The 12,718-nt window shown below is 41.2% G+C and overlaps 1 protein-coding gene across 6 annotated transcripts in view; it reads left to right on the top strand.

Annotated features, from left to right (window-relative positions):
• Nucleotides 1-12,718, top strand: part of aptx (aprataxin) — a 29,076-nt gene that overhangs the window by 420 nt on the left and 15,938 nt on the right. For 4 of the 6 annotated variants that reach the window (XR_007956707.1, XM_052020547.1, XM_052020546.1 and 1 more), the window contains exons 2-4: nt 6,176-6,309; nt 7,635-7,681; nt 9,786-10,127. Coding sequence is in view for 5 of the 6 variants with exons in the window: in XM_052020547.1 (XP_051876507.1) it covers nt 6,180-6,309; nt 7,635-7,681; nt 9,786-10,127 (519 nt within the window). In the remaining variant the exon portion in view is untranslated. The remainder of the gene's footprint in view (nt 1-6,175; nt 6,310-7,634; nt 7,682-9,785; nt 10,128-12,718) is intronic. The other 2 variants (XM_052020548.1, XM_052020549.1) reach the window with 1 other exon arrangement.

Genomic DNA, 12,718 nt, shown 5'->3' with positions numbered 1-12,718 from the left:
TTTTCTGCAGCTGTGCGACAGTTGGTGCTGACCTGCCCCGAGAAATGTGTATGATTCCGTATCCAAATACATCAGCAGGAAAACCCGTTGGCATATTATTTTCTGATACTGAAATAGACATGCATTTATATTTCAGTATAATGTCCTTCCCAGAATGTTCTATGGAAGGTCGGAGGCTATGATATACTTTGTGAGGTATTGTCACTGTTGTAGGGGAAGCAGCAGGCAATTAGTGTTCAGGTGTCCACAAACAGTAACGGGATATTGATGAGATCTGTGTTAGAAGTGTTGATTGAGGGACACACGTGGGTAGGCCATCAGTACGCACATTGCGTGTGTTTTTAAAATACCGCTCTGGGTTCTTTCATACCCCAGGGAGAGAGCAGACACTTTACAGCATCATCTAAAGAGACAGCGTCTCACTATAGTGTCTTTCAGTCAAGGTCTACATTATTAGCCTGAAAATTTGATGTCCCAAGTTTGTAGAGTGGGGTTTGTATTCGTGATCCCCTGATTGAGCACAAGAGTACTGCTAATTGCCCTATAACTGAATGTAAAGCAATGAAAAAAACTTGCAGTAGGTTCCTTGGGGTATAATATAAAGATAGGAAATTTGTTGAAAGAGCAAAAGCTGGAACTAGGAATGTTGCTCTGGGAAGATGGTTTTAGAGTTTTGAGGAGTTATTGTTCTAAATTTACACGAAAGATTTGTACATGATTGTGTGAGGAGGTGAAAGTTGAAAAAAGCATTTGGGAAGGATTTGTACAAAAATAAAGAATCTACATTACAGAAATATCATTTTACCTGACCCGTGGTAGTTTGCTTCATGTGAATCTTTCCTCTCCCTACTTAATCTCACCCTGCCATTAAAGGTTTATATTATTCTTTGCTCTCCCTACTTAATCTCTCCCTACTTAATCTCTCCCTACTTAATCTCTCCCTACTTAATCTCTCCCTACTTAATCTCTCCCTACTTAATCTCTCCCTACTTAATCTCTCCCTACTTAATCTCTCCCTACTTAATCTCTCCCTACTTAATCTCTCCCTACTTAATCTCTCCCTACTTAATCTCTCCCTACTTAATCTCTCCCTACTTAATCTCTCCCTACTTAATCTCTCCCTACTTAATCTCTCCCTACTTAATCTCTCCCTACTTAATCTCTCCCTACTTAATCTCTCCCTACTTAATCTCTCCCTACTTAATCTCTCCCTACTTAATCTCTCCCTACTTAATCTCTCCCTACTTAATCTCTCCCTACTTAATCTCTCCCTACTTAATCTCTCCCTACTTAATCTCTCCCTACTTAATCTCTCCCTACTTAATCTCTCCCTACTTAATCTCTCCCTACTTAATCTCTCCCTACTTAATCTCTCCCTACTTAATCTCTCCCTACTTAATCTCTCCCTACTTAATCTCTCCCTACTTAATCTCTCCCTACTTAATCTCTCCCTACTTAATCTCTCCCTACTTAATCTCTCCCTACTTAATCTCTCCCTACTTAATCTCTCCCTACTTAATCTCTCCCTACTTAATCTCTCCCTACTTAATCTCTCCCTACTTAATCTCTCCCTACTTAATCTCTCCCTACTTAATCTCTCCCTACTTAATCTCTCCCTACTTAATCTCTCCCTACTTAATCTCTCCCTACTTAATCTCTCCCTACTTAATCTCTCCCTACTTAATCTCTCCCTACTTAATCTCTCCCTACTTAATCTCTCCCTACTTAATCTCTCCCTACTTAATCTCTCCCTACTTAATCTCTCCCTACTTAATCTCTCCCTACTTAATCTCTCCCTACTTAATCTCTCCCTACTTAATCTCTCCCTACTTAATCTCTCCCTACTTAATCTCTCCCTACTTAATCTCTCCCTACTTAATCTCTCCCTACTTAATCTCTCCCTACTTAATCTCTCCCTACTTAATCTCTCCCTACTTAATCTCTCCCTACTTAATCTCTCCCTACTTAATCTCTCCCTACTTAATCTCTCCCTACTTAATCTCTCCCTACTTAATCTCTCCCTACTTAATCTCTCCCTACTTAATCTCTCCCTACTTAATCTCTCCCTACTTAATCTCTCCCTACTTAATCTCTCCCTACTTAATCTCTCCCTACTTAATCTCTCCCTACTTAATCTCTCCCTACTTAATCTCTCCCTACTTAATCTCTCCCTACTTAATCTCTCCCTACTTAATCTCTCCCTACTTAATCTCTCCCTACTTAATCTCTCCCTACTTAATCTCTCCCTACTTAATCTCTCCCTACTTAATCTCTCCCTACTTAATCTCTCCCTACTTAATCTCTCCCTACTTAATCTCTCCCTACTTAATCTCTCCCTACTTAATCTCTCCCTACTTAATCTCTCCCTACTTAATCTCTCCCTACTTAATCTCTCCCTACTTAATCTCTCCCTACTTAATCTCTCCCTACTTAATCTCTCCCTACTTAATCTCTCCCTACTTAATCTCTCCCTACTTAATCTCTCCCTACTTAATCTCTCCCTACTTAATCTCTCCCTACTTAATCTCTCCCTACTTAATCTCTCCCTACTTAATCTCTCCCTACTTAATCTCTCCCTACTTAATCTCTCCCTACTTAATCTCTCCCTACTTAATCTCTCCCTACTTAATCTCTCCCTACTTAATCTCTCCCTACTTAATCTCTCCCTACTTAATCTCTCCCTACTTAATCTCTCCCTACTTAATCTCTCCCTACTTAATCTCTCCCTACTTAATCTCTCCCTACTTAATCTCTCCCTACTTAATCTCTCCCTACTTAATCTCTCCCTACTTAATCTCTCCCTACTTAATCTCTCCCTACTTAATCTCTCCCTACTTAATCTCTCCCTACTTAATCTCTCCCTACTTAATCTCTCCCTACTTAATCTCTCCCTACTTAATCTCTCCCTACTTAATCTCTCCCTACTTAATCTCTCCCTACTTAATCTCTCCCTACTTAATCTCTCCCTACTTAATCTCTCCCTACTTAATCTCTCCCTACTTAATCTCTCCCTACTTAATCTCTCCCTACTTAATCTCTCCCTACTTAATCTCTCCCTACTTAATCTCTCCCTACTTAATCTCTCCCTACTTAATCTCTCCCTACTTAATCTCTCCCTACTTAATCTCTCCCTACTTAATCTCTCCCTACTTAATCTCTCCCTACTTAATCTCTCCCTACTTAATCTCTCCCTACTTAATCTCTCCCTACTTAATCTCTCCCTACTTAATCTCTCCCTACTTAATCTCTCCCTACTTAATCTCTCCCTACTTAATCTCTCCCTACTTAATCTCTCCCTACTTAATCTCTCCCTACTTAATCTCTCCCTACTTAATCTCTCCCTACTTAATCTCTCCCTACTTAATCTCTCCCTACTTAATCTCTCCCTACTTAATCTCTCCCTACTTAATCTCTCCCTACTTAATCTCTCCCTACTTAATCTCTCCCTACTTAATCTCTCCCTACTTAATCTCTCCCTACTTAATCTCTCCCTACTTAATCTCTCCCTACTTAATCTCTCCCTACTTAATCTCTCCCTACTTAATCTCTCCCTACTTAATCTCTCCCTACTTAATCTCTCCCTACTTAATCTCTCCCTACTTAATCTCTCCCTACTTAATCTCTCCCTACTTAATCTCTCCCTACTTAATCTCTCCCTACTTAATCTCTCCCTACTTAATCTCTCCCTACTTAATCTCTCCCTACTTAATCTCTCCCTACTTAATCTCTCCCTACTTAATCTCTCCCTACTTAATCTCTCCCTACTTAATCTCTCCCTACTTAATCTCTCCCTACTTAATCTCTCCCTACTTAATCTCTCCCTACTTAATCTCTCCCTACTTAATCTCTCCCTACTTAATCTCTCCCTACTTAATCTCTCCCTACTTAATCTCTCCCTACTTAATCTCTCCCTACTTAATCTCTCCCTACTTAATCTCTCCCTACTTAATCTCTCCCTACTTAATCTCTCCCTACTTAATCTCTCCCTACTTAATCTCTCCCTACTTAATCTCTCCCTACTTAATCTCTCCCTACTTAATCTCTCCCTACTTAATCTCTCCCTACTTAATCTCTCCCTACTTAATCTCTCCCTACTTAATCTCTCCCTACTTAATCTCTCCCTACTTAATCTCTCCCTACTTAATCTCTCCCTACTTAATCTCTCCCTACTTAATCTCTCCCTACTTAATCTCTCCCTACTTAATCTCTCCCTACTTAATCTCTCCCTACTTAATCTCTCCCTACTTAATCTCTCCCTACTTAATCTCTCCCTGCCATTAAAGGCTTATATTATTCTTTGTGAGAGAGAAGGCCTAGGCAGATAAGACTTGGCAGCAGGCAGGACCACGACCCTAAAATATAACTAACATAAATTGCTTTTATATTCTATTATATCAGTTTTAACATAACAAAGATGTCTTGAGGTAATTCACAGAAGCCATTTCAATTCGAAATTAACACTAAACCACACAAGGAGATTTTGGTTAGAGAGGCAAGTTTTAGGGGGTGTCTGATAGGAAGACAACTGAGAGGGGTAGAGAAACCTAGGGTGGGAATTCCACAACTCAACTTTGGTATGATCACCAATAGTGGGGCATGTCAATTTGAGAATGAGAAAGGAAGATATTTTGGAGGGTTAGAGGCTGGACGAAGGCTGCAGAGAAAGAGAAGTGTGCAGAAATTGGAAACAAATGAGAATTTTCAAATGAAGGCATTTTCTCAGATTTGGATAACTTGAAGCCATTGGTTGTTTCAAGAAAGAACTAGGGACATACTGAGGATAAGAAACTGAAATAGATCCAGGAATGGTATTCAACATTTGCTGTGATCAAAACATGAACATATATATTTTTTAATAAGGTAATGCAGCTGAATCTGTAAAGCTTGTGGTTAGGCCATACTTTGAATAGAGTTGAATTTTAGTCAATAAAAGGAAGGTAACTCCTACAACAAGCTGCAGGAAGAAGTGGTGGTTGCGATTTATGAGTTAGCAAAAATATTCAATAGTGGCATTAACTATATGGAATGTAAAACATAGGATCAGGCTATTTGATTCAAATGGCCTATGCTGGTTTATGATGCACAGAAGCTACTGCAGAAGCTCTTTCCTCATCAGCAGAACTTGGATTCCTCCCATTAGGAAAACCATTGTATGTTCCTCAACTGGCAGATTACATGGTACACATGTACCTTTTTAGGGAAGCTGTTGTATTTCATTTAAGATACTGAATTTTGGATTGGATCTGTCTGTATTAATAGAACATATGAAACCATGGTCAAAATCTAAATTGTTGCAAAGTTTAAAACCATAGAACAATACAGGCCCTTCGGCCCACCATGTTGTGCCACCCTTAAAACCACACCTAAGACTATCTAACCCCTTCTTCCCATATATCCCTCTATCTTAAATTCCTCCATATTGCTTATCTAACAATGTCTTGAACTTGACCAACGTATCAGCCTCCACCACCACCCCAGGCAGCACATTCCATGCACCAACCACCCTCTGGGTGAAAAATCTCCCTCTGACATCTCCCTTGAACTTCCCACCTATTACCTTAAAGCCATGTCTTCTTGTTTTGAGCATTGGTGCCCTGGGAAAGAGGCGCTGGCTGTCCACTCTATCTATTCCTCTTAATATCTTGTACACTTCTATGATGTCTCCCCTCATCCTCCTCCTCTCCAATGAGTAAAGCCCTAGCTCCTTTAGTCTCCTCGTAATCCATACTCTCTAATCCAGGCAGCATCCTGGTAAATCTCCTCTGCACCCTTTCTATGGAGTACTGCCTCCATATCCTTCCTTTAATGAGGTGACCAGAACTGGACACAGTACTCCAAGTTATGTATTAGAGCAACTTACTTTATGATATGTCTTTGGTGTAGTCAGATGTCTCAAAATGTTAAGCAGAAGTGATTGTCAAATAACAGAAACAAATTTAGGATAGTTGACCAAATACTTGGCCAAGGAGAGATGGGGAAGTTTATGATGGGAATTTCTAACTTTGGGGGAAGGCAGCGAAAGCTAGAAACATTAGTTGTATGGCAAGGCAAAGCAAAGCAAGTGGTCTAATGGCCAGAATTGGATGAGTGATGAAGGGAGCATTGTATGGTTGCAGCTTGTTACAAAGGTGTTGATGGATGTCTCACTGATAGTTTAATTTTTTTTTCCTTTCAGTACAATGCAGGTTTGTTGGCTTGTGAGTAAGGATGGAAGGCACCAACCAATACGTCTTGCACACGCTACCTGTGTATTCATTGGACGGAGTCCAGAGACCAAAATTACAGATAAAAAATGTTCACGGCAACAAGGTGAATGGAACAGCATAGATTACTCTCATAGGTAATTGTGGGGTATAAAACTGATTTTGTATTTAAGAGTAGTTATTTGGAACATTGGTTCAGTCCTCAGATGCTGGTGAGGTGTATTACAGAGTTACTGAGCTGGATGTTCCTTTTCCAGTGGTCTGTTTCATTTTATTATTTGCTGCTTTTCTTAACTTAATTTTCTATAACTGAGTGCCTTTATTGGGGATTTTAGGGGACAGTTAATAATCAAACGCATTACCATGATCTTCCATCATACAGGCTAGACCAGGGTAGTTTAGGAGTTTCTCTGTCTAAAGGATGTTGGGTGTTTACAATAATCCATTACTACTCACTCATCACAAAACAGGAAGCTGTCCAGCCCATCAGGTCCACACTCTGAATTCCTTCACAGCAATTGATTCAGTCTGCTTCCCCCCATTTGTTTGTAACCATGCAACTTGTTCTCTTTCATGTGACAATCAACTTCTCTTTCATTTTTGCCACTAACTTACACTAAAGGCTAATTTACAGTGGCCACTTAACTAACAAGTCTTTGGGAGGAAACTGATGCACCCAGCAAAAATCCACGTGGTCAGGGAAATTATTCTCTTGTATGAGCTTTACCAAACCTATATCATGGAAAGATGTTTAAATAAGCAGAGAGACATTGGTATCCATGTATACAAGACCTTAAACAGTAGATCAGAAAGTTGACAAAGTGTTTTAAAAATTAATGTTACAAATTACCTGGGTTTATAAATGAAGGGGGATGAAGCATAGCAGTCTTTGGAAAAGATATAAAGGTGATGTTTACTGGGATGAAACCGAGGTGAGGCACAAGTTATGAAAAGGTGTTGGATCTTAGAACTGTTCTTCATGGACAAAGAAGGTTAAGTGGAGACTTAATGAAGATTATCAAGATGTAAGGAGATTCCTAAAGTAGAGATAAATTATTCCTTGACCTAAGAAATGGGTCCTGGATTTTAAAACATCAGCAAAAGATTGAGAAGGGCGATGAGAATTATTTTTAGTCAAAATTGTTGAAATCTAGAATGCTCTATAAAACAAGTGCTGATGAACTTGCAGGTTTTAAGGGCAGCAAGTGGGAGTTTAGGAATAAGCAAGGCAGGCATTTCAAAGAGCTTGTGCAGACGTGCTGGGCCAAATAGCCTCTTTCTGTGCTGTATATATCCTTGTAGTGTCAGCAATGCCGTTGATAGTTTTATTGCCCTGATTTATGCCGAGATTAAGGAAAGTAAAGGTAAATTGTTATTTGAATGCCTGAACAAAATTAATATATTAAGTGTTCATTTTTCTGTTCCTTTCAGTACAGCTGAAAGCAGACTACAATAAAGGATATGTCCTTGTAAAACAGGTATATCTCCATTGCTTGTTTTATTAGTGTTGTATTTGTATATTTTATGTAAGTGCTGCTATTTTTGACATCTTTTGATTGGAGAAACTGTTTCATTGGCAGCATGCTTGATTCCTACAGGAGAGGTTAAAGATAATTATAAAAGAGCCAGATGGGGGAATGTGGAAATGTTTTTGCTTGTTGTATTGTGATCTGGAATGCTTTGCATGAAAGGATGATGGAAGCAGATTCAATGAAAGTTTTCAAAAGGGCATTGGATAAATACTTGTAGAGGAGTAATTTGCAGGGTGTGAGGGAAGAGCAGTATCGGAGATATATTTCCTCTTTGAAAGACCTATCCAATGCAGGTTCTACTGGCCCAGTGGCTTCCTGTGCTGTGATTCTGTGGAAGGACCAGCCTTGGGGTAATATTAAATTTCATTGACCAATCATGAGCATAGACTGCAAACGAGGGAAAAGTCATAATATGTGTTGTTTGAAAGATCAAGAAAATGGGGAAATGTCACAGCAGTTGAGGCGAATGTGATCTGCCATGATCATATTGAATGGCAGGACTGATTTGGGGTGGCCTACTCCTATTTTCTAATGTTATTGTTCTTGTCTTCTTGTGTTTATCAATTTGCTTAACATGCATTTTCTAAGAATAACAAATTGTTCAGTTCAGAATGTTGTCTAAATATCTGCAAGTTAATTGAAATACTAAAGTTTATAAATATTCGCATGTTAAAAATGACTTTCTACCTTAGCTGAACAGATTAAGTGGTGGATTTTAAAATAATTTTGCATTAGATTATTGGAACATTAATTTAAGATTCAGACTCAATGAGTCAGAAACAGCTTCTTCCCCTCCGCCATCAGATTTCTGACTGGTCCATGAACACTACCTTGTTACTCATTTCTTGCACTATTTATTTATTTTTGTAATTCACAGTAATTTTATGTCTTTGCACTGTACTGCTGCTGCAAAACAACACATTTCACGTCATATAAGTCAGTGATAATAAATCTGATTCTGAAGATATCAGACCCAACAAAACAGATCCATGATTTTTACATATATTCTATTTAATCTATCATCAGTTTTAAGGCTGAATGATTGCTTAAGAATTCAAAAATATACCTGATGAGCTTGTAAGCATTTTTAGTTATTATTTATCTGTTTATGAAATCCAAAGTTAAATAGAATGTCCATGATGTGCCTAAATCCCTCTAAAAGTAACCACTGGTGTGCACCAGTTGGGCAGATCAGGAGATTGTCCATGATGTGAACTGTAGTTTATTTTTGTCATCCCAGCAAATGGAAACATTTATGTTTAAATGCAACAAACTTAAAAACTGGAGAAAGTGGCTGAGAACATATTGGCTGGAATCTTGCCTGGATTCTCCTGTGGTTACTAATCCTGTAATTGATTCATTGTCTTGGCATTGTTCTTGGACTGCAGGAGCTGCTGTTTAATGAACTCTGAGCATTGTGTGAAAAGGCAATGGAAGCAGATTCAGTGGTAGTTTCAAAAGGCGAACTAGATAAATATTTGCAGAGAAATAATTTGCAGGGCTGTGGGGTAAGAGCATCTAGTGAGATTTGTTGGATAGCTCTTTCAAGGAAAGACGTAGTCAAGTCATTCTAGGTCATTATCATCTTTATGGTTTGAGCTTTATTACTTCAGTTTTCCCACGTGATATTTAATGCTGTGAGCAATCAGAAGCTTGTATTTGGACTTATAACAATGTTCCAAAGATTATTGATCAAATTATGATGCCGTCTAGACTGATCAATTAAACTTCCATGTCACAATTCAACAACTGTCTCTTGTTATTATAATGTCTATATTTACACTTCTGTCTCCTGGTATTGGAATTCCTTACCTTAAAACATTGTTGATATTCAGTTGCTGAATTTATTAAACACTGATCATTATATTTTGGACACTACAGAAATTGGATATGGGGGGATCAGGAGGACAATGGACCAGGTACAAGAATCTTTCTGAATGGCGGGGTAGATTCGCAGAGCCAAATGGCCTGTTCTTAGTTTATGTGTTCTAAAATACTGGAAAAGTTCAGTAGGTCTAGATACATTTTCTTCCCTTTGCCTCCTACAAAGTTAGGGATAAATCCAAGCAATGTCAATTCAGAAGATGTGGGAAAAGACAATGAAGTGCAGTTGAAGCCAGGACAGATTCTTCACATCGTCAATCAGTTGTATCCCTACACCATACAGTTTGAAGAAGAAATCTCAGAAAAAAAGAAACTGTCACCAAAGAGACCACATGAAGAAATTTCTCCAAACAGCAACTCCAGCACATTGAACAAATACCTTAAGACTGAGCACTCAAGTCCAAGGGAGCATAGCACATCTAATAACATGTCTGAAAGGAAGAAAGAGAAGACAAAGGGAGGACAAACAGTGACTGCAGCGAACAGTGCAGAAATATCAGAAAAAAAAGTAATTGATGTATTTGATATATTTTGTTGCATGTTATCATTTGAACTTTGCCTTGCCCCTAATTTCCCACTATTGGTATTTATATTGGTTTATTATTGTCACTTTTACCGAGGTACAGTGAAAAATCTTGTATACCGATTGTACAGGTCAGTTCATTACACAGTGCACGATAGTCTTATCACAGTGGGGAGGAAGCTGTCCTTAAGTCTGGTGGTACATGCTCTCAGGCTCCTGTATCTTCTACCTGATTGAAGAGGAGAGAAAAGAGAATGTCCCGGGTGGGTGGGGTCTTTGATTATGCTGGCTGTTTCACCAAGGCAGCGAGAGGTAAAGACTAAGGTCTGCCATATAGAAGCAGAAGTACAGTGAATTGTAGATGCACATAAAAATCAGTGTCTTCAGAGAGAAGCAGTTAATATTTCACAATGAAAAACACTATGTGCTGGAGTAACTCAGCAGACCAGGCAGCATCTGTGGAGAAAAGCAGGCAGTCAACGTTTCAGGTCACAACCCTTCTTCAGGACTGAAGATGGGAAAAGGGATAGCCCAGTATATAGGAGGGAAAAGCAGAGTAGTGATAGGTGGACAAAAGAGGGGAGGCAGGGTGGGCACAACGGGGTGATAGGTAGATGCAGGTAAGAGATAGTGATAGGCGGGTGCGGGGGAGGAGGGGAGAGTAGATACACTGGGGCATGGGTCAAAGGTAAGGAGGAAAAAAGGTAGCAAAAAGAGAGAGAGGCTAGGAAAGGGAAGAAAAGAGGCATGATGGGGGAGGTTGTGGGGATTACTTAAAGTGGGAGAATTCAATGTTCATGGCGTTAGGCTGCAAGCTTCCAAGACGGAAAATGCTGTCCCTCCAGTTTGCGCTTGAACTTCTCCTGACAGTGGAGGAGGCCGAGGACTGATGTATCTGTGATTGAGGGGGAGTTGAAGTAACCGGCAATGTAGCAACTGGAGATGTAGATTGTGGTTATGGACGGAGCACAGGTGTTCTGCAAAACAGTCACCTAGTCTGCGTTTGGTCTCGCCAATGTAGAGGAGGCCACACTTGGAGCACCAAATGCGGTAGATGATATTAAAGGAGGTTCAGGTAAATCTCTGTCTCACCTGAAAGGACTGTTTGGGTCCCTGGATGGAGGTGGTGTAGGGGCAGGTGTTGCACCTATGGTGGGGGCAGTGGAAAGTCCCCAGGGTGGGAGCGGGATGGGTGGGGAGGGAAGGAGGGAACTAGGGAGTCGCGGAGAGAGTGGTCCCTGTGAAAGGCAGAAAGGGGTGGGGAGGTGAAGATGTACTTGCTGGTGGGGTCCCGTTGGAGATGGCGGAAATGGTGGAGAATGATGCATTGGATACGTAGGCTGGTAGGATGAAATGTGAGGACAAGGGGGACCCTATCCCTTTTGAGTCTGGGAGGAGTGGGGTAAGAGCAGAGGTGTGGGAAATGGCAGAGATGCGGGGCCGAGCTCTCTCAACCACAGGTGGGGGAAGCCACAGTTAGTAAAGAAGTTGGACATCTTGGATGTCCTGGAGTGGAAAGCCTCCTCACGGGAGCCAATGCAGTGGAAGCAGAGAAATTGAGAAAAAGGGATAGCGTCCTTGCAAGAGACAGGGTGGGAGGAGCTGTAATCGAGGTAGCTGTGAGCATCAGTGGGTTTGTGGAAGATGTTGGTGGATAAGGAATCTTCAAAGATGGAGGTGGAAAGATCAAGGAAGAAGAGAGGTGTCAGAGATGATCTGACTGAGTTGGAGAGCTGGGTGAAAATTAGTGCAAAATTTATGAAACTGTTGAGTTCCGCACGGGTGCAAGAGGTGGTACCAATGCTGTCGTCAATACAGCAGAGAAGGAGTTGAGGAATAGGGCCAGAGTAGGCTTGGAACAGAGACTGTTCAATGTAGCCAACAAAGAGGCAGGCATAGCTGGGGCCCATGCGAGTGCCCATGGCTACGTCCTTGGTCTGTAGAAAGTGAGAGGAATCGAAAGAGAAGTTGTTTAGGGTGAGGACAAGTTCAGACAGGCGGAGAAGAGTGTTAGTGGAAGGGAAGTGGTTCTGTCTCTGGTCAAGAAAGAAGCAGAGGGCGGTGAGGCCGTCATGATGGGGAATGGAGGTATATAGGGACTGGACTATATGGTTCATGGTGAAGATGAATTTGTGTGTGCCAGAGAACTTAAAGCTTTGGAAGAGTTGGAAAGCGTGTGATGTGTCATGGACGTAGGGGGGAAGGGATTGGACCCGGGGGGGGGGGGGGGGGGGGGGGGGGGGGGGGGGTGGGGGGGGTGGACAGGATGGTGTCCAGGTACGAGGATACAAGCTCAGTGGGGCAAGAGCATGTGGAGACAATAGGTCTGCTGGGACAGTCCTTCTTGTGGATTTTGGGGAGGGGATAGAAGCGGGCAGTCCTAGGTTGCGGGACTATCATGTTGGTATCTGTGGGGGGGGGAGATCTCCCGAGGTGATGAGGTCAGTGGTGGTGTAGGAGATAATGTCCTGGTGGTCCTTGATGGGGTCATGGTTCAGGGGTAGGTAGGAGGAAGTGTCCGAGAGTTGGCATCTGGCCTCTGCAAGTTAGAGGTCAGTATGTCAGACTACCACGGC

The sequence above is a fragment of the Pristis pectinata genome, chromosome 7 (assembly GCF_009764475.1).
Source record: "Pristis pectinata isolate sPriPec2 chromosome 7, sPriPec2.1.pri, whole genome shotgun sequence".
In the NCBI taxonomy this organism is placed as follows: Eukaryota; Metazoa; Chordata; class Chondrichthyes; order Rhinopristiformes; family Pristidae; genus Pristis; species Pristis pectinata.
The sequence above is the reverse complement of the archived record's forward strand: the minus strand, read 5'-3'. Positions and strand labels throughout refer to the sequence as shown.